The sequence below is a fragment of the Nymphalis io genome, chromosome 3, assembly GCF_905147045.1.
Source record: "Nymphalis io chromosome 3, ilAglIoxx1.1, whole genome shotgun sequence".
Classification (NCBI taxonomy): Eukaryota; Metazoa; Arthropoda; class Insecta; order Lepidoptera; family Nymphalidae; genus Nymphalis; species Nymphalis io.
The window spans coordinates 9,116,157-9,139,613 of NC_065890.1; the positions used below are offsets into that span (position 1 = coordinate 9,116,157).

The window sequence follows — 23,457 nt, forward strand, 5'->3', positions numbered from 1 at the left end:
TATTACAAGTGAAACATGTGCCGCGTCACGATTACTGTGCCTTAACATGCACCCGCTGCTTATGTTTACAAATTCAATGTTCACACTCTTTTCCCGATGTTAAGTTGAAATAAACTGGTCATCTCGTTTACGACGCCCTATTCCTTCGAGGTCCAAAACATTATCTAGGTAGCGTTTGTTTGTACGTCTAATAATTCTGTATTATAATAAAGTATATATGTAACATTTTTTTCAGTAATTTTGCTATAAAGCAAAATCTTCAGAAGGGTCTAGCCTATCTTTGAGTTTTCTCTCACCGAATTGTTCTAAACGATAACAAAGATGGCTCTTTACAAGGTAAAAGCTAATTAATAATCATTATGTGTATACACACTTAAGTGACTTATAAACTATTAATATTATATATTTAAAAGGTTTATTATATGAGAACAAACATAAAAGTTTCTTAAGAATTTCGTAGTAAACGAGAACAACAACAAGTACTTGAAGAGTCTTGAGAATGTGGAAAACGTTAAAGGTGGAGTAGGTAGACGCTTAAATTCAGGAGATATGAAGGAAATGTGTGTGGCATTCTTATTTTCAAGTTGGCAATAACACAGTGGATATGGAGCGTGCATGTGGCGTTACTGTGGCAGTAAATTAAGTAGCTAGAATAGCTCCCAAAGATATACGAGTTCAGCGCTCGCTATCTGATCATTCCCTGGCCGACGCCATTGCGGCTTGTGCTTTCAAGCTATCTTGTATATAGTTTTTTGTTTACATTTAACAACGCGCCAAAATCAAAATTATGATAACTATCAACATTTTTTGTAGAGAACGAATTCAAAATGTTGTTCATTCGCAAAAGCTACATAACGGCACTATGTCAGATAAAAAAATTAAATCATACGCACGCTTATAATAAACAAGTAGATGTCAATGTGCAGGGACAGATATTTTTTTTTTATGATAACATAAAATTTTTAAAAAGAAACACGAAGAAGTTTGTTTAACGCTAAAGAAAGTTCTCGAGAGAAAATAAAGAAGGCCAACTTAAATTTAGTATATCGGTCTGCGAGTGTTTACGAGGCAGGCCCCTGAAATAAACAAACCGAAGGCGACGGCAAAGCACAAAGGCCAGGTTTTGTGAAATAGCCGCCTATTTTCATTTTCTGTTTTATCGCAGCAGAAAAACAAATGAGAAGCATTTTTGTGGGCGACGATGAAGTAATTACATCAAAATAACGTTGCTTGTTTTTAATGCTATGACATGACCAATCTCATTGCGGTAACGGATGTTTCATTAAATATTATAAATTTAATTGTAATTCAGACATAAAAATAATTATTATCTTATCACCGTTTTCATGTAAGTTGCAATTATTAATAAAACTTTCAAATGTTATTTTCAAAATCGGAACATGCTTTGCTTCTGTATGAGCGTTACGCAAAACTACAAGATTTCATAACTCGTGTCACTCAATTAACAAATGGCGGCTCCTATTAAATAAAAAACGAAAGGAATAAATATTTGACCTATATTGGCGATATTAAAGTTTTTTACCACGAAAACTTGCGGTGAAGTATAATGTCGACAAATTAGATAGAAAATAAAATTAAAATTTATTTTAGCAACGAGTTTACTAATGCGTTTTATGTTACTAATAATTTAATTCGTTCAACTTAATTAAATATAAAAATGTGTTAACAGATATTAATCACACTATTCTCAGTTATTATAAATAAACATTAAAACAAAATGTTTGTAAGATTAAGAAATAGTTTCCTCTGCAAAGAAACTTGCTTTCAAAAGAAACGCCGTACTAAGAGCAGTGCAAGCACGCGACGTGCGAACGAATAATTAAGTAATAGATTTGTCTAACTCTAGTTATTTGAAAAACGAGAACTAAGTTAAGTACGAAATGGAAAATTAATCCTCGTTAGCAGAAATAAACAATAATATAAAAAGTATTCAATGTACCGTTTTGTAAGACAATATCCTTTTGAAACATTACAATTTGTCATTTCCGTGATATCTCAATAGTATAAGGCACTTTCAAAATTCATACACAGCATGACAAGACGAAATTATTACTTTATTTTCTACACGCTCAACACAACTACTAGTGTTTTATTAGATATGTGTGAGTGCGATTTTATTTATAGATATAAGATTATAATATTGCAGATTTTCATTCATTTAAACAAATCACAAATCATATTTGTATACTTGTAGCTTATATGTTTCATTGTATATTAATGCAGCCTAGTTTAGTCCCAGTCTTATATTATTGATTTGCCCAATTTTAGCAAGTCACTAAAGGAAATAAAAATGGTATTTGCAAATGGAAAATAATCCTTCCTTACTTAACAAAGTAGTAGAATAGAAAGTATGATTAAGTTATATTATCCACCTAATTTTAGAAAAATATAGAAATCCAGGCTCAAAAACAATACGAGTATGTATCAAAGAGCAGCTTAAGATATAATTGTAAATGTAAATAATTCATATATAAATTTAATTCCAAACTTTAATATAGAAAATAGACTACAATGGTTCGGTATGTCGGTAATACGGTAAACGGAAGGGGACGATTCAAATTAAAACATTAACAATAGGTAATTCTCACGTGGTTAACGAGCGGCTCGAACCATTTTCACCTTTGAAACTCAATTATTATATTGTATATATTAACGATACTGTGCTCGGCTTTGACCAATACAATTACGGGAACAATAATTTCATTCTTCTGGCTTGCATTAATTTAAACCATAATTTTATCATGTAATGATAGTCTGGAGTCTTTTTTTAGTAGCGATACTATTTTTACTGATTAACCTTAAATCGCTGGATGTTGTGACATAATAATATTTAGTAATATTTATATCCCATTATCCCATTGCTGGGCTAAGGCCTCCTCTTGTTTTGAGCAGAAGTCTTGGAGCTCATTTCACCACGTTGATTAAATGTACATATGTGGCATATCCATTCATCCGACACATACACGTTTCCTTATGAAGTTTTCCTTGACCACCGAGCACGAGATGAATTATAAACACAAATAAAGCACATGAAAATTCAGTGCTACTTGATCGGGTTTGAATCCGCATTGTTCGATTAACATTCACATGTTCGAACCACTGGGCAAGGTCGGCCTTTAATTTATATTTGTACTTGTATATTTTATACCTCTCGATTATAAACAACTGCGACTCGCGATTAAAAGCAAATTAGCCTTTAACGTCAAATAGAAACTCGATCATCTAACAAAAGACACATAGAATACGAATGTGTATCGTAAAAAATCGTTCGGTCGGGAGAAGCGCTAATGAGAGGGCATAAAGCGTGACGTCGTAAAACCAGAGCATTAAGCGCCTGCTGCCAGAAGCTGCCCCCTAATCTATTCTGAGCTATTTTAATTAGCATCGTAGTAATAATAAAGTGGGGGCGAAGTTTTTGTGGCGTCTCGGACGATGTTTCTCGAGTCGTGGCGGAGCCCGGCTGACGCCACCCGAGCCGACCACGCTCACTGGGAATACTTATAACTTCTCGCTCTGTAAACTTATCAAGTTCCGCGCTCAAACTCATGGCTATAATAAATGCTTGCCGATGAGTTGGGTATTTGCGGGTCCGGGATAAAGTGGATGTCGAGCCTTGCAAACTTTTTTTTATCTGATATTATTTTGTATAGATATATTTAAAGCGTAATACGTATTTTTATGCACAATGAAACCATATTTCAGATATTTCAAATTTATATTAGTGCCCACGAAATAATTAAAATGAACTCATTATATTATGGTCCGTTGTTAATTTCAATTTAATCTCTTAATTAACCACACAAATGTTTTAAGTTTAACCATATAATTTAGTATCTTAATAACAATCGTTTTAAACGGTTAGATGGAAAATTTGTTACATTAACAAAGGCTTTTACGGCTATGAGTTTAAAACAAAAGAGAAACATTTTTTAACAAAAAAAACGAGGCAATAAAATTGTAGTGAGCCTCGGACGGGGTAGAGGTTAGACTGTAAAGAAAAACGTATCTCGGGGTAGTAAATCTCTCTGAGCTTGATAGCCCCACAATCGCTTTCGTAGCGGCACTTGTTTCACGCACCGCCTCCGCTTGCACTACAATAATTTCCTTCCTGCTATATTTTCTTGAACTCTTATGTTGGCTTGGAAAAACTTTTCAGAAAATTTTAGGGGCATAAAAAATATGCAAAAGAAACGGCTTCCAACCCAAATAAGCACCTTTTAAACATTCTTTGCTAAGAGATTTCTTTCTATCAATTGATGCTGCGATTTAAAAAAATAAAATGTATAAATTTAGGCTGAGTATTAAGAGTGTTATTTACAGGAACTAAGAATTAATTATATAAGACTTGGAAAGTTAAAAAAAACTCAGTTCATCTAATAAAATGATTCTAAGCAATTAATAATAATTTTGTTATAATAATAAATTAATGTCAAATAGGAATTTTAGAAATAAATGGTAAAATGAATTTTTCATTACTTTAAATTATCTAAACCGATTTTTTTTATTAAACATGATATTAAAAGCTATGACACATTCTGCCTAAAAATATTTTATATTTATCGTGTCCTTGTACATAATTAAATAGAAATAATAGATCTTTTTAACGAATCATTAAAATTATATATTCACATAAGTCTAGACCAATAGACTGTAGAAATATGTTAACAAAATTTTATTTTAAATATCTGGAGCAGCACGTAATAACATTCAACCTAGTTAGGCTTAGGTCAGCGCAAGCCCTACACCTTGAAGTGGTAACGTTTCCATTTCGAGATTAACGAGACCGTATAAGACCTAAATTTAATATTATTTATACATTGTGCATACTTATGATATTAATAGTATATTTTATAGAGACAATTAATATATATATTTAATATAAATATATATATTTATAATATATATATTTATATATTTATATTAATATATATATTTATATATTTATATTAATATATAAATATATATATTTTATTAACGAAAGGCTTTAAATACTAAAGTGTGTTAAATTGCGTTTGAGGGATGAATAAGTACATAATTAACGTATCGATTTGGGTCATCATTAAATGTTGGCGAGAAATATTCTAGGAATGATCCGAACATTTTGTAACACTTGTAGTTTGTACTTAATAACACACTTAGTTATCTTTAGTAAAAAAAAAAGTTTTTAATTTAAACTGGTTTTATTGAAAATAAAGATAATAATGATGTAGATAATGAACTAAAAGTTAAAAAATAATTCCATAGGTCCTCGGTACCAGTCATCACACAACTATCCTCATCAGACCATTTAAAATTTTTGTAATATTTCGTTGCTGTGTATTATTATAAAATAAAAAAAAATATCTTTATTTAATTAACGTAACCTGATATTTTTATTACTTCATATTGTTTTACTTATTGGTTGTTTTTAATTATGAATTTATTCTATAACCATCAATTTCGATGTTTCACTTTTGCTGAGCATATCATATTTTTATATTAATTTAATTTAATTAATATAATCTAAATATTCTTATAAATATCTGTATGTGTTTTTTACAGTTTCTATTGACTTTTCGGATAAAATTAATACTGTTTCACTTTCTTCAATAACCTCTGATCCAGAGGACAGACGTGTAATATTTTATATTAAAAAAGTTTTTATTCGCATTCTCTGCCTGCCACGATTTTTACAATCAAACGAAATGGCTACATTTCTTCTTTTGATTTTTTCATTTAAACTTCATATGGAGCAAAATTATTATTTATATATGAGCATTTTTTAAAGTTTATTCCACAGACTTTTGGAACTCATTTAAAAAAATAAATATGTTTTTATTATAAGTAAGAAATGTAATGTTTCAGAATCATGAAATAAATACTTCTTTAGTAAGCACAAATGCTTGTTCGTTTAAATCTTAGGAAGAAAGCAAAAAACGTTGAGGGAAACAATAGATCCTGTTAAATCCAGGCAAACGTTTAGAACACATAAATTTCAAACAAAGAAAATAAAGTCTTCCGAATAACGTAACGATTGCTCCAGTACACGAGTCAGTTCGGAGTTAGAATAAGTATCCAATATAAATAGGGACAGGGAGACATTTGTCCGGCGAAATGTCCGCCTAGGTCAGGTGGCACACGGTAAAAGCGTTGAAAGCATACATAAATTTACGCTACGCGGAGCTGTATAGGACGCAGGTGGCCTTAAGTACTGTGACTAACAGAAACTGCAGGTACATACATCTTGATGGATCAGTTTAGTGAGAGAATATAGCTCGTTATTATCATACCCGCTTGTCCTCTATTTAATTGAAGCTTTTATCTCGCCAACATTTATACAGTGGGCGTGGCATAGTGTAGGTCATCGATTTATAATCAAACTCATTTTAGTAATATGATTTCAATTTTTGTATATTAAGCATGTTTTGATTAATAAACGAAGAATAACTGAATTAAAAATATTATTTTATAAATAACGCAAGCAAAGATTCTATAGTCGACTGCTTGTTATAATTAATATTACGTATTTTTACATGATAAACATTATGTAACAGTGAAACAGAAATAAAATTCCGCTTGGTAGAAAATAAGTTCGTTTCGACATTTTTCATAGTACAAATTTATTGAAGAAGGGAATATTTACCCATAGTCTAACAATCAAAAGCCGTTGAGGCGCTGTGCGGGAGATAGACTTCGCTAACGAAGTAAACAATCGACCGACATTTTGCGACCGGAGGACGGGCCAACGCCAGCATCAAGACAAAGCGCTGATGAATCTGATTATTTCGTTTCAATGTCTTCTATACGAAATTGAAGCTTGAATCACGTTTTTTAATGTTAGGAATGTAACGTATGACGCAATTATGTTTTGAAAACTAAGTTTTCTTTGTATATGCCAGATATAAATTGCATGCTTAGTTCTTGATGTGATTTCTTCCAAGATGAACAATAATTTAGACAGATTATAAGAGGTAATCAATACATCAAAATGAAATGTAAGTATTTAATTAAATAATAATATTACACAAGTTTAACAGATAATAAAAAAAATAACCTGAATAGATTGAATTTTGGACGTCCTTAATTTTATAAAAATTTAGTTTTTTTAATCAATTATAACGATAGTATTTTATTTTCAAGCAAATCTACATAGCAAATATAGTAACGGAAAAAATAGCTTAATAAGTTTTGTTTTTCAATTTTTTATAACATAAGTAGAACTCTAAATGAATTCTACATTTTCGTAGACAAATTGTCATTTAAACTTTAAAACTGTGATAGATACAGTTGTATCAAAAAAATAATATAAAATCACATAAAAACGGTTCAATGTAGCAAAATGTATTCCCGCTAGGTGATAGATAGTTGAGTGCATGTTTAGAGATGGGTTACTGCAAGTTTTTTTTTATATATGATGGAATATTTGGGCGCATATCACTTTCAGTATATTAAAGTAATATAAATTCAGTCAGTCAGTATTTTGTTGCTTTGTATTTCAAAGAATAGCAAGTTATTGCAAAATTGTTTTGTTAAAAAATAATTGACACTAAAAAAAACTGACAGCGGTGGGATTCGAACCCACGCCCTTTCGGACTGGTGCCTAAAACCAGCGCCTTAGACCACTCGGCCACGCTGCCTATATCTTCACTCTTGAATTATGCATCAGCATTCTAAGTACATTTTATTGATTAAAAATAATATAAAACGGATTTATTTTACCTTGCATTTAAAAACATTTATTTCATTTCAGTAAATACTTTAACTTTAAATATTTTCTTAAGAGCAAGTATACTTTTAAATAAAAACTGGATAATGAATTATAAACAAATATTCGAAGGCTGCGTCTCGGGATTTTTTATGAAACATTTACATTTTATATTTATAACATTAAAAAGCTTTTTACCGCATTTAATTTTGGCGACAAACGTTTTCTGTTGCATGTCACCCATACTTATATATTTGTTTCTTAAATCACTCAAAGCGGCGCTGTTGAAACGAGCGAATTACGATTAAAAAAAATAACATAATAACAAAATTACAGTGCTTTATATTAATTGTTATATTAATAATTATGTATTCAAAGAACTGCCACATTCTTTAGAATAATTTAAAAAATAAAAATACCGGTCATTTTAGACGGAAAAAGCTTAGAAATGAGATTGCGCGTGAAGAGGCGTGTAAGGGACGCGCGTGTTAAATCTGAAATGTTGCTAGCTTTATGCGCTTTTTATCAGATTTACTATTGAATTTTGTATAAGCAAAAATTGGACATCATAATGGGCCCTATAAGATCGATATAATAAATATAAATAGTATCTACCAGGAACGTAAATGTTTATGTATGAATTATTTAGACGATGCGAATGTAGGTACTTGTAGCTCCACATTCCGTGCGTACGTTAGCCAGGAACGGTTTGCCGCCTGCGAACCCTCTAACCGACGTCGACACACAACCCTGAGTGGCGCGCTTACCAAATTCCATTCCTTGATACAACACCTCCCATTTTGTGGGTATGCCTTGTTTCTATTTTCTTGTTGCAATATGTGGTATGCTTGTGTGCATATAATATAGTCCACGAGAAACGTTAACTTCCATTTTTTAATCAAATTTTCTATTACAGCAAAGTTCGCAACACAACACCGGTAGCAACAACATGTAAAGTTAGAACAATAGCCGCCAACTTTGTCCATATATTACAGCAACTAAAAACATTGAAGGTTACTTCTCAAACGCAGAAGTAAGGAAGCAGGCGTGCAGTGCGCGTTATTTACGACTCTCGATTCCGGTGCCGTTAAGAATTCAGGAAATCTAGTTCAGTTGTAGCCGGCGCACGCTCGCCGGCACAACATTCAACGTTACTATTATTCTTGTATATTGCTGCTATTTGAATACACTTACAGCGAACACAACGACATCATTGAACGAGGCAAAGTAGACTATGAGATAACGAAATTAACAATTTAATTTTGAATTATTTAACAGAACAGTAGTCGTAAGTTTTAAGTGCAAGATCCGAGATACATTTTTATCTAGGGAGCAAACTTGCAGGCGTTCCAGAGACATAAAACCTTACTTAGTGAGCCACAAATCCTCGTAACGTTAAGCCGAGATAAAACAGCCCGCGCCACACTGAAACGGAGCTCAAATTTTTCACCTGAGGGTCGCGTCGCGCCGGCCGGGGAATACCATACAAGTTATTACTTACACAAGAATTATGATGCCCCATAATGAAACTTCCTTGCGTTAACCACACCTAACCACCTTTTGCTGTGTTTATGACTATTCATGTCTTATTCTCTTAAACTTACTAAGTTATACCGTTGATCTTTACAAAAACAAAACTATAGCTATGGAAATGTTAACTGTTGGTTGAATTTAACAATCAGTAAAAAGTACGATGCTTCTACATTAAATATATAAAAAAAAATGTTAGAAATAAGGTGACAACATTATTCATTTGTAATATTTCTTGTCTTCTACATTTATTTGCTTTCTCGGAATATAACTTTGTCTCCACAAGAAAAAGTTAACGACATCGTTTTTACGGCCAGATACATTTATATAAGATTAATGGTTTGTATAAGACTAAGAAAAATGATATATAGTATAAGTAAATCAACTTATGTTTACCTCGACATTATAAAAATATTCATAACTTCTTATGATTTATCTGTTGCTTAATAATACCTATTTAATTAATTTCAACTGATAAAGTATATCACAGTCAACCACAACATTAATTCTCAAAGTCGCAATAAAGTATTGACACACTTAAGGCATCTACGATCATTTCTATGAGCCGATCGAATCCGTTAAGTTTAGTTGTTTCTTTAATTTTGTCATTAAAATCATTCTGTATAAATAAATAGACTTAATTATTCGACTAATCTACTCTATTGGTGGAATTTTATCCGTCACATGCAGGTCTCCTCGCGTTCTTGAATCACGTAGAACATAAATTATAAACACAAATTACACACACGAAAACCCGCAATCTTCATTTAAGATCCGTTTTTTCTATCGAAATCATCATTAGGCTATTCCAATTAAAAGTCCTCCCATCACTTTCGCACACGTGTACATACAAAAAATATAATATATAGAAACAAAAATCTTTTATAGCTGACTTGAACTGACAAATGATTTACATAACATTTTTGTAATCGGAGAGAGGACACTACAATATAAATATTTTTGTCAAAACATACTCTATATTATTAAAAGCTTGGCACATCATTTATTATAATCATCATACGTATTAGAGTTACGAAAGATATACACGACCACTCGGAGATCTCCAAACAGAGAAGTGTAATAAAGCCATTAATTCCGCTTTACGCGCAAATAGCATAAATCAGACTGTAGCGCCTCGCACCACAAGACCGTAGCAAGGCGCAGTGAATTAAGGCTTGTGTCCTAAGCGACAAGCCACCATCGCTCGGAAATTAAACTGAACTTGGTAATCTCCGTAATATTTAACTTATATTACCGCCTTACAAAATACAAGATTAAATGTTACATACTCTAGCAAAATCTTGGTTTATGTGAATTCAACTACGTCTTGTTCCTGTAATGCCGCACTTTATATTTAAAGTCAAAATCTTTCTTCAATAACAAGCAACTGTAACGCACCTAGCGTTACAGTTGCTTGTTGATAATTAAAAATCTACCATTGGTTCAGTAATAAACACAATCTGACCGGAGAAGTACCGGCATCTATAAAACATTTATATTGTCTAAAACAGATACTACGATCTCGCATGCAAATAACACACCACAGATTAAAATGTATAATAACATATTTGATATCTTTTTTTAATTGGTTTTACAACTCTATAAAAAATTATATTGTGTTTTTAATTAAAACTTCTTTCTTAAGCAAAAACAAAAGTACTGGAACACTTTTCAATCTCTGAAGCTTTGACTTTCACAGTATAATAGTGACGCCTCTGTGTTATCAATACTGTTTACAGAAAATATTCATCTACAATGATAAAAATACTAATTATTTTGCACATAGTTTTTTTATTATAATTTTATTGCAAATTCAACTGTCTTATATAACAGTAACCAAAAATAAAAGAGATTTTTTTATTTAATGTTTCAGCATCAACAACAATTTGGCTTAACACGAAAACAACAAGAACTAAAGAAGTTCACAACGAATGGTAGAAAGTATTGTGCACTAAGCAAAGCAACTACAATAGAAACACTAATGGCTAAACTGCGGATTTCCAGTTGGACTCGGTCGGGACGTGGGATTAACGAAAATTAGATTTCAATAAGACGCTTGAGTCGTGGCAAGGAACAAATCTAAAACGGAACGATGTAATGCGGAGACGGTCACGCTTCTCCCTTTTAATGCAATGTCAGCAGTCCGCAGTCGCAGTCAGCTTTGGCCGGGACGACGTGTATGATCGATAATTGTAATGATAATATCTGCAATGAATTCTACTGTATTGAGACTGAATTTTATTTCATAATATTTATTACTGAATCTTGCATAATCGTTATCAATATAGCTTAATAAAATTATCACTAGGTAACAAATTAAACAAAAGTATTGTATAAAATTTAAAAAATAACAAAACTGTTGTACATGTCATGAATTTGCAACGATATAATTAAAGTTTATTCTTAAGATATTTTGATAAGCTTTTTTTAACAATATGATATTGCGTTGAAAATTGTATCTGAATTTTAAACCACCACCCAAACTATTAAAATGTTATTGTGCGCACATTCTCGGTGCTGGTAATGAAATAATTACCTCCTCGTCTGAGTGCACCAATTTAATAAAAACATTCTATTTAAATAAATTATTTGATATTAATAATCAGTTTTTTTTTTTATAAACATAAAAGTTTAAACACAAATATTTATTATGACTTATATAGAAAAAATAAATAAATTCAGTTATGGACATTTTTCTAACCAGTTGTAATGACTACAATTCATTATTTAGAGTATCTATAAGGGTATTGCCTGCATTCTCTTTAAATGGGATATCTGTTCTTTCGAGCATTTTAGCCTAATATCCTTTCCAAATTAACGAAATACGTACATGACTTTACTGGTGGTAGGGCTTTGTGCAAGCTCGTCTGGGTAGGTACCACCCACTCATCAGATATTCTACCGCAAAACAGCAGTACTTGATATTGTTGTGTTCCGGTTTCAAGGGTGAGTGAGCCAGTGTAATTACAGGCACAAGAGACATAAAATCTTAGTTCCCAAGGTTGGTGGCGCATTGGCTATGTAAGCGATGGTTGACATTTCTTACAATGCCAATGTCTAAGGGCGTTTGGTGACCACTTACCATTAGGTGGCCCATATGCTCGTCCGCCTTCCTATACTATAAAAAAAACCATTAAACTTCATCTTCAATTTTGTTAAAACCTTTATGTTAACTAAGTAAGTTAAATAAGTAGTTTTTACTCAAATACAGATGAAAAAAGACAAGAAAACTTTAAGTACATTTTAATAAATGTTTTGAAATCTATTAATATATTTTTAAAGACATTATATTGAAATAATAATAAAGCGTAGATTATTATATATGTTTGATTATATCTATATTTATTTTATAATATATCTTTAATTTAAAATAGACAAAATCTTTAAATGTAGAATGCGTCTTAATTTAGCATTCATCTTCCAACATGTTAAAAATCTTACTACAATTTTAACACCGCTCAAAGTTATGGTACAGGAAGGCAGAAATCATAATAAAACTGTACGAGTAATTTTATTGTATAAATGAATAAAACTTGGCTTTTCTCTTTATTTAGGAGTTTTGCGGAAACACTGCTACGTACTTTATTAATTTATAGTGAAGTAACTTTGTAATTCATATTAACTTTTCAATGTATTCGCCAAATTATTTTCGTATATTTGAATACATAATCTTATAATATTGGGTAATACTATAATATATAATTAAAGTCTGCACCCCCTAAATATCTGTCTACAAACGTGAGATGATTACTAATAGAGGAACCAATGGAATATTAAACAGGTGCCGAAAAGACCAATAGATGTATTAAATATTTCTCTATACTGAAGACAAGCAAATCAATTAGTCTTCATAAAGGCGAATGTAGATTAACTATTAGAAAACTATACATATGTATATACAAATTGTTCATTTGTTTGTCACCGTATGTCTTTCTGTATGCGAGATTCTATTACTTATATACCAATTTTAGTCGCAAATTGTTTCCCATGTGTTTCATAACATTCATTCATATCATTCACTTCGTTTGCGGTTAATAAAAAGCAAATTCTTTTCTATGTTGGAAACTGCTTTAAAAAACCAAAATATTATCAAAATTGGTTTAGGTGTGAAAATTTAACAAAATTAGCTTTTATTTATTAAGTATTGATATTTATTTTAACTAAAATTTTAATTTCAAATATTTACTTTGAATAGAGCAGTCGCACTAATCAAATAATTTTTTTTTAATAGTTTATAATGAATATCGTTTCGAAATAGTTTTTAAGCTAATTACGAAAAACATTGTTTGAGATATAATATAAAGATGTACAATTATGTACGTTAAGAATAAAAGCACAAGTAATTTATACTTTATAATCTTAAATACAAAACTTGTCTTCAGCTTAAATATTTCGAAATTATTAAAAATTAGTTTTTAGTACAAAAAACATGCAAAATTTATAATTTAATTTTTAATAAAGTATAATATTTTTTACATATTTTATTTCGCGAACTATAAATATCCCAAAATAATGCTCAAAAAAACTGTAATACAAAAATGTATACTAATAAAGTATTGAATCAAATAAATGGTCGCAGTCTAAAAATAAATTACTCCTCAATTCGGCCATTTCATTTCAAATCGAAAGAGAATGTCTACATAGATTCTCCTAGGCACCGTGGAAAAAGAATACAAATAAGCACGTAAACGAAAATGGAATGCTTCCCTGAATCCATTGGGCATTCGAAGAATTTCAATATAAGAAAACTAGATAAAAAATGTTATTACATTTTTAATTATAATAGTATAACTCAACTGCCGACATCTTGTAAATATGTAAAGATCGTAATTTATGATACTTGATACTTTACAAAGTAAACACTTAGGAAATGGACGTTTTTTATTATTAAAATAATTTTAAAAATTTTAAAAAACAAAATTTATAGGTTAGGATTAGATAAGATCTCTGAAGCGAAAGTTGGTTATGTACGTGGAACAGATTGGTACAATATTTTTAATTTCAATATTACGTTAACGCTATTGAATCATTGACGATCCCTATTCTTAGATTTTGTCGATAAGAAATCCATCATTATTCTGTATAAGAAGTTCGAATTATTTATTCATTACATACCCGTACGCCGCGCACGTTCCCAATAGCTAACTCGCATAATTCGCACAGGGATGCTGCGCAACCCGGCGATACAATAGCAGATTATCAAACAAAATGACGTAAATAGTCCTCGAATAGTAGAAACTAGACGCGGGTTAAGGGCCCGCAGGATGTCCGGCTCGCGACTCGAATACCAGATGAGCCATTTAAACTGGGCCTTGGTTAACCGACCAGCCAACATTTTTCTTAAGTAAGCTATAACAAACCCCAATTTCATATAACATGTATCCATTTTACGACAACTGTGATCCACAAGATTTTAATCATATTAAAATGTTTTAAAAGAACTATTCTGTAGTGGAATTTTTAACTATCTTGTTCTATTTTTATGGTGCACTACAAAATTCAAAGCAATTTTAAATTGTCGGAGAAAAGTGGCTATCGAGGAAACGTACGTTTTGTTGCTTTCAAAGGATCGCTAAAAGAAACTTAGACTACGTACCGTTCTTGTAAAATGGAGCGTCTAAGACACGTTTTACTTCAATACCTTGAAATGTCTTTAGTTGATCATTAAGTTTATTCAATACTTGTATAAAATTCTACACAATTATTAGAATAATACGTTTTTATATTTGTTTTAAAAATTAAGACATATTTTTTCGTTTATCTTTCTTAATGTATAATTTCAAACAAGTTCTTTCCAGAAGACTACGCTCATAAATACAAAGCAAGGGGACAATGCGACGCGGTAGTGCTGATGTGACAATTCAATTATCTATGAGCGACGAAATCCGATTGTCTCAAAACAAAGGCCCTGCTAATAGTACCACGCGACGGATAAACAGTACGACACCGAGTTTGTGTTCAAAAAATAAAGGCGCGACGACGCCCGAATAAATGAGAGCGACGATAAACAGGAAGATTCGTTCTGAACGGAGGGTCGATATCGAAATACATTATTCCCCGATCCGAGTGTTCCGATTCAAATTGAAAGAGCACCTCCAACATGAGATTTCTCAGGCGGCGAGTGGGCGCAGAATATAAATCGGCAAATAACCAGAAATGGAAAGGCTGTGAATTTACGCTCGTGGTGGTGCCTATCCCACTGTTTTATGATTCACTTGATGCAATAAAATTACAAGTATACATTTACTGATCAATTAGAAATTATTTCATCGATAGTTCGTAATAGCATCGGATTATTAAACACTTACATATTTTATATAATATGTTGTAATCATACAATTATTGATAGCATTTTGTGCTTATATAAGATCTCTTAAACTTTTAACATAACTTATATGGATTCATGACTTATTGTTAAAACTGAAAATAGAAATGAAATAAGAAAACAGTATTAAAGCTGTATGTATAACTTCTAAGAAAGAAACATAATTCTTTCGCCAATAAAGATAGCTGTTTCCTGATCACACAGCTCCTAAACATAAACTGAATACTTCTACTTATGCAGCAGAAAGGACATAAGCCTCCCCTCATCCTATATTCTGCCCAATTCGCAACACGCCCAGCCGATATTTACGTAACAAACGTCTTTGCTGACTCCTGACATACTGTGTCGTTCCCCTATTTTATAACAATGATAAACTATCTTCAATATTTACTTTACTCATATTTGTAAATCTACCGTTTGTTATACGAAAATACATCTTAGTTTCGAGAATATTCCCCTTTAACTTCTATAACAACTCACATCACGCAAACTCTTCGAGTACATTTATCATAAACTTTAATATGCAAACGTCTGGACAATTATTTGGAACAATAAAATGTCACGACGTGATTTCCGCTATGGCAATGTTCAAATGACGCGTGTTTTTTGCTAATCTCAAATTAAAATAATCAACATCGAATATATGACGGGCCGGTTGGCGTGGTTGGCCTTTCACGTCGAAGATTGTGGGTTCGATTCCCACCTAGGACAGACATTTGTGTGCATCAACATGTCTGTTCGTCCTGAGTCTGGGTGTAATCATCTATATAAGTATGTATTTACAAAAAAAAGTAAATAAATCCCAGGATATTATATATAAAAACTTAAATTAAAAATTTAAAAAAATCCCCGACCGACAATTCATCCCGTTCCCAATAACTAGCCTCCTCTAGAACTCCTCCCCTTCAAATAGCCAATTTTGTAATACATAAATCAAATCCTTTCATGTGATACCTCACTCGGATATATCCGCTTACCACCGTTTATTCATCCCCTCTTCCACCCCCATAACTATTAAGCGGCTGAATCAATTTTCTTTAAACATAGCCTTAAACAACTAAGAAATATTTCAAACAAAAGCAACTAAATGAAAATCGGTTCATCCGTTCGAGAGCTACGATCTCATGTAGACAGACAAATAGAGATACAGACACACACGTCAAACTTATAACACCCCTCGGTGGTTAAAAAAGAGATTTTGGTATGTCTGTTCCACATTTAGAGACTTCGACATCGTTCGATTACCATGAAATTTGGAACATATATTATCACTCTAATGTAGCTCACCACTAGATGGCGCTGCAGCACATCAACTTTTATACCATTCAACTACTATGTACAAAAATTGTCCGATATTTACATTTACATTTTTTTTTGATTGATTTTACAGTACAATATATACTTTGAAATAGTTGAAATGAATTGATTATTATAAAAGGTATTTAGGATGCTGGATGTCGCTGAAAGCAGCAGTGAGCGATCAAACGGGAAACCGGAATGCAACGGCGTTCTAACTTTATTAAGGAAGAGAAGCCAGCGCTGTCACTGAATCAAGGTGACGCGCCTTCACAATGCCCTATTCAGATTTAAATAGCTTTACGCCCAATTGCGCTTCAATATGGCGTAAGCTCTCAGATAGTTATTTCATTAAACAAAGATTTCAGAGATAAGTTCACTGCAAGGAAGGGAAAGTGCCTTAGGCGTTTAATTTTCTTGAAAATTTGAGAATAAAGCTTCGGAGATGAGCCAAAAATTAGTTTGAAGAAACTTCATTATGAGATCAATTAGGAAGGATAAGTCACTGTAAGTTGAAATTGAGTTCTATTTACAGAGATAAGTTGAATTCTTAATTAAAATGATTTATCTTTTAAAGTGTACAGACACCATGCGACAAGGAGTAGCATATGGGTTGCTATGAAAACAGTGGTAAGCGACAAGTTCGAAGGGAGGGGCCTGGGTTGACGTAAAGTTTGGCAATTATGGCGACCGCATGTCTGAGAGCGTCGTCTACACTCATTACAGACTGAAACTGTACTTGTCTATATTAAAAGTACAAATGATAATAAGACTACGCAAAGCAATACAATAAAAATTTATTATTATTTTATTCCTGAATGACATAGTTGTATATACTTTATTTTTTCTTTATTCTGAGTCAAATAATTGAAGAATTGCTATGAAGTAAGATTTCGATTCATAATTTCTATTTCATTTTATCAAATAGAAACTAAAAATAACAGATGTACAGCATATAAACTTCGCTAGACTATTCGACGTGAATGAAATAGACGTGCTCCTATAGAAAACGAGGTGAGCGGAACCAACTAAACGAGTAAATAATTTCAGGAATATTGCGAGCGAAACGAATTCCGTAATAATCCGCCTGACTCGAACGCATAAATTGCATGCACTAGGTTCGGTCAAAAACATATTTTTGGTGAAAAAAGAAACGGTTGTTATTTTTAGAAAAAGTTTAACTACCAAAAGCTTTACTCTATCATTTAACCTTATTTTATTACTGATTGCAATCAGATGACGAATTAAAGTAGTTAATATTAACAAGTATTGGCTTATGCAGAATATAATTTGTAATTAAAGGCATTATATACGCTTTTTTCAATGTTAAATAAAACTGATAAATAAGGCTTATTACTTGATAAAGCGTGGAGATCTATTTATTTCGAATTTTTAATTAAAATACACAGGTATTCTAATTGTCATAGAAGACTACTTTGGTTTCTTGATGGTTCTTCTCGACAGAATCTACATTCAGAAGTCATGTCTTATGTGACATTTAATTATATATAGTAACATGACGTTTTTAAAGTGCTTGTCTATTTCTTGAATAAATAATGTTTTAAATTTGATAACTTTGCTTAATTTAGTATATAACAAGTTTCTTAGTACATCGTGAAACTCGAAATGTAAGTTAAACCTTGGGATTCAGTCGTTACAACTAAACCAGATAATAATCGTTAACCCTTGAAAGTAAAATTGTATTCTGATCTTACGGACCAGTACGTAATCCGGTACTATTTAAGCCCGGTTACCGTATTAGGGTAGAATTTTGTATATACATACATCATTACTACGGCGGATATTACAAACTATAATTTCAGATCGTTACTTCCTTCATTTGTTGTTATTCTATTTTAAGTTTGTAATGTGCTTTAATGACTCCCTCATTAATAGATATTGATACTTCCGTGTATTTGAATATCTCGAACTTAAGCTATCCTAAGTCCAATAGATAATCAGAATTAATACAAAGTTTTATATCCGTTTGTAGTGGTCAGTATTTGGCAGTGCAGCTTTCGGATCGATATTCTCTCCGACATCGATGGTATAATCACTTACATCTGATATATAAGCATGATATGCGACGCGCTACAGTCTACGTCCACTTTGCAAATATGACCGATTGTGTGTAATTTGTCCATGGGATTATTGTTTTTACTTAAATCACGGAAAACACCGAACCAATTATTCAACATTATAATGTTATATGTATTAGAAACTAGGTAGTAGAAAGTCGTGCGTAAAAACGTAGACATAAAAAGGTATATACAATTCTTTTTGCTTTTTATTTTCAGACATGAACCAACAATATGCATTGCAGCATACGTAATTTCATTAAAAATCAAATAGTCAAATATACAGATATTATGTTATTGTTTAATAATACGTGAATTAAAAGTATTCATATCTCATTTTATTAGGTAATCTTTACATATATATACACTGTAAATACTTATACTGTTATATTAAGCTGAATACAAGTCCTGATATACAAGTCCGATTTGATAAAACATTTTTTGGGTAGCCCATTTATTGAGAAAGATTATAGACCTATAGGGTAGTTTTAGCCCGGTTACATGTATGTCGTTCATATTTGTTTATATGTCGTTTATATTTCACATAAATTGCGATCACATGTTCAAGATAAAGCTTTATTTGAAGTATCTTATTTAATAATATGTTTTATTATTTAATTTTATGAAATCTTCCCTAAAGACGAATTCACTTTCACGTAAACCACATGTCTCTTGAGATCATTGTTCTTGGTTTTAATTAAGTATTCAAATTAAATTGGATAGAACTCTACCATGACGCGTCTTCAGTATTATTTGTACAAAGAACTTACTTATAAATATATTGTAATTCAATTCGTAATACCATGATCGTTCGACGTATGAATAACAAGTTCGCTTTGTAATATTATAATATTAGCCGTTATCAAGTTTATTAGACAAAAGTCATGAAATTATAATGTAATTCTCTTAACTAGAAGCACGTTGTTCATATTTTTTAATGTGTCAGATGTAGTTTTTTATTTTTCTATCGATTATTATAGGAATTCATAATGTTGTCATTTATATTTTTTTGATTTCGCTAATATTTAATAAAATATATATTATGATGAAATGCAACAAGATTCATGATACTTTAATTGATCTCGTTGCGAGACACACAAGCCATAAAGCGACGGGTAGTCGCTTTAGTGGCTGTCTAATGGGATATTTATTTTGAATTAATTTGTCAAAACAATGAGCAAAGTAAATGGAGTAAGAACAGAAGCAAACATCGACACCTTAGGTTTATCTTACAATAAAAAATATATATTTGTCAGCACGAGGGTTGTGTGCAAGCCCTTCACCACCACCCACTCATCAATTAGATTACCGTCAAACAACAATCATTTATATTCCTTCTTCTGTTTCGAAGGGTGATTGAGCCAATGTTAGTTTTCCAACCACTTAATTCTCGTAGTTGGTGGTGTATGAAATGATTAATATTACTAAGTATATGGGCGGTGGTCACTTGCCATCGGGTCACCTATTTGTCTGCATTTTATATTTAACATTCTTTCATTATACCTTTATAACCAAATCATTTATAATATTGCCAGCCGAAGTAGGGCAAGGCGAAGCAAATCTAATAGACTAGCATCTCGGTCCGACAACTTATAAGTGAAATTAAGATTTTTTAACATTATTTGTTATATTTTAATATATAAGGGTATAATATAACATTGAATAACTGCATTTATTTATTACAATTCGTAAGAAAGAAATAATGCTGTGTGACAAATAAACTGTACTTTAGATATCGATTGTTATTTTTTAACGACTTAAAAAGGTACGAGTTAATGTTTGACGATTTTTTATAACTTATTTTAATTTAAAAATGGTATCTTTATACTTATGTATAAAGATGGATATATAATATGGTGCCAAGTTTTCAAATACCTGTTTATGTTTTGGCATCGAACGCTTAGAAAAAGCTCCGGCGAGTAATTCTCATGACATAAGCTACGTTTTTAATATAATGCAACAAATAAACGTATTAAATAGTGAATTTATTGTTTAAATTTAAATAGGATCACTCTGTCACTTATTTTTTCGATAAAACCTCGTGTACTAAGAAGAGGAAACATATTGTTGTCTGTAGTTAGCCTTAGCGGCTTCACATGGCAGCTATTCGAATCGATTTTTCACCGCTTTAACATGTAACTTGCTCATGAAATTACTACGGACGATCACAATTTTAAATTGTAGACACTTTTAACATAACTCTGTATGTCCAGTATAAAACCAGTAAAATACATTTGAAACAAATAATAATTGTTAAAACTATTTCTATACTATTTATATATAACTATTTCTTAAATACACATTTGATATTTTAAGTCACGTTTACAATTTATTAATTAATGACTATCTGACTTGTACCCACTTCGTTGGGCGGTAAACATTTTTAAGTTTACTTATTTCGATAAGAATTCATAATTATTGATAATATGACCAATAAACATGACGTAACGATTTAAATTATTTTTTTAATATAAAAAACTAATTTTTGTGACTTAAATATAAAAGTTAGACTTATGCTGTTCCTGATTTTTTTGTAGGCATTACTATGCTCGACAACTTTTATCTAGAACTAAGTCATGTATCTCTCATCGTTAAGGCAGCGTTTCTTCTCCGACTTACTTTACAAATCCGACTATCACGAAATAGCCTTCTAATTTTTCGAGTTAATATATAGCCTATGACACTCACAAATAATGTGGCTTCCTATTGGAATTTTCAAAATCAGTTTAGTAGATCCAGAGATTATCCCCTACAACTTCACGAACTTTACCTCTTTATAATATTAGTATAGATTGATTACGAAAAAGAAGGTTTGGAGCTTATTCCACCACGCTGCTCCAATGCGGGTTGGTAGAATTCACATGTGGCAGAATTTCAGTGAATTTAGACACATGCAGGTTTCCTCACGATGTTTTCCTTCACCGTAAAGCACGAGATGAATTATAATCACAAATTAAGCACATGAAAATTCAGTGGTGCTTGCCCGGGTTTGAACCCACGATCATCGGTTAAGATTCACGCGTTCTTACCACTGGGCCATCTCGGCTTTTTCTTCTCATCAAAGAGGAGAGGAGGCCCTTAGCCCAGCAGTGGAACATTCACAGGCTGTTACGGTGGATTACGAAAAAAAAATCGGCGTTCCTTGCAAAAGAAAAAATATAACTTTAGTATAATACTTTAACTCAAAAACCGTCAGTATGGTAAACATTGTTATCAGCCAGCGCCCTAATAAGCATTTGCCAAATCGATCATCAAAGATAGATTCACTATGATAATGCCTTCTATAGTTTTTTTTTTTTTATCTGGGTTAAATTAGTAAAACTGTACATTTAAACCACACAGGGGCTACATACATCGTACAATATTTATCATATGTATATAATATATGCATGTATGACAATCTCAACTCGAAAAGATCGGAGTCTCGTAGCATTTCTGGAGTGTTTCGTAGCAGTTCCGTTACACGTCTAACGTAATTAAAATATAATTTATAGCATTTACTAAAATAGCATACAAATGAGGATGAGTCTATACACGCTGAAATCCTCTGAAAGCACACATCCTAGGGAAGAAGATTCCAAGAAAATAAAGTCAATATGTTCCCCGTCCACGCATATGCTGTTGGACAACACCGGCTTAAATGCTATAAGACAGGAACTAACCTGAAGGCTAGGATGCACGCCCAGCTGCAGCAGCGTGCGCACTACGGCCAGATGTCCCTTGTTGACCGCAATGTGTAGCGGCGTCTGTCGGCGGCGGTTCCGTGCGTTGAGGTCTGCGCCAGCGCTGGCGAGTACTCGGAGCGCCGCGGACTCGTCTCCGAAGGCCGCGTGGTGCGCCGCGCGGTCGCCGTCGCGGTCCTCCGCGTCCGCCTCTGCGCCCGCCTCCACCAGGGCGCGGACCGCCTCCACGTGACCGTTCTGTGCCGCCGCCTATATTGAATAATACCACATCTAACAACGCCAGCCTGGTCTGGCCTGCTGGCCGAATTTTAGCCAACGCGAAAATCTCTACAACAACTCCAATGCAGGAAATATTATAGGACAAATTGTTTGCAGTATTCGGACTATTCTCTGTGCAACTTAAATAAAATCTGTATTAAAAATAAGGGCATAGTGTCGAATATATAACTACTTCTGATCATTGCTTACCTGCAGCGCAGTGTGCCCTCCGTAGACGCCGTTGACGTCAGCCTGCGCGCCGTCCGTCCGCGCGAGGATGTCGGCACAGCGGGCCGCATCGCCGTTAGCGGCCGCTTTCACGAGCTCCTCGTTCGCATCTCCCGTCACGTGAGTTTCAAATAACTTTTTCAAAAGAACTGACAGGCGATCCCCTTGTAACGGATAATTTTTATAAATATTTTCAATCGTTGAAAATCCTGTATCATTTCGAATATTATATCTTATAACTAAATAATTCTATTTTATTAAACATTATAAAACCTGTCCTTAATTTAAAACAGAAATTGATTATTTCTGTTTTAAAAAATATACAAATAAATCAACTCATGTCATAAATGGCCT

At 32.3% G+C, this 23,457-nt stretch overlaps 1 protein-coding gene and 1 non-coding gene across 2 annotated transcripts in view; both read right to left on the reverse strand.

The window, feature by feature from the left end:
• The window catches only part of LOC126780903 (E3 ubiquitin-protein ligase MIB1), a 154,881-nt gene that overhangs the window by 123,140 nt on the left and 8,284 nt on the right, over positions 1-23,457 (reverse strand). The window contains exons 9-10 of the mRNA XM_050505592.1: positions 23,086-23,267; positions 22,597-22,866 (exon numbers count right to left, since the gene is read on the reverse strand). Of these exons, the coding sequence (XP_050361549.1) occupies positions 22,597-22,866; positions 23,086-23,267 (452 nt within the window). The remainder of the gene's footprint in view (positions 1-22,596; positions 22,867-23,085; positions 23,268-23,457) is intronic.
• On the reverse strand, positions 7,558-7,637 carry Trnal-uag (transfer RNA leucine (anticodon UAG)). Its single transcript has one exon. It is a non-coding gene; the product is annotated as a tRNA-Leu (tRNA).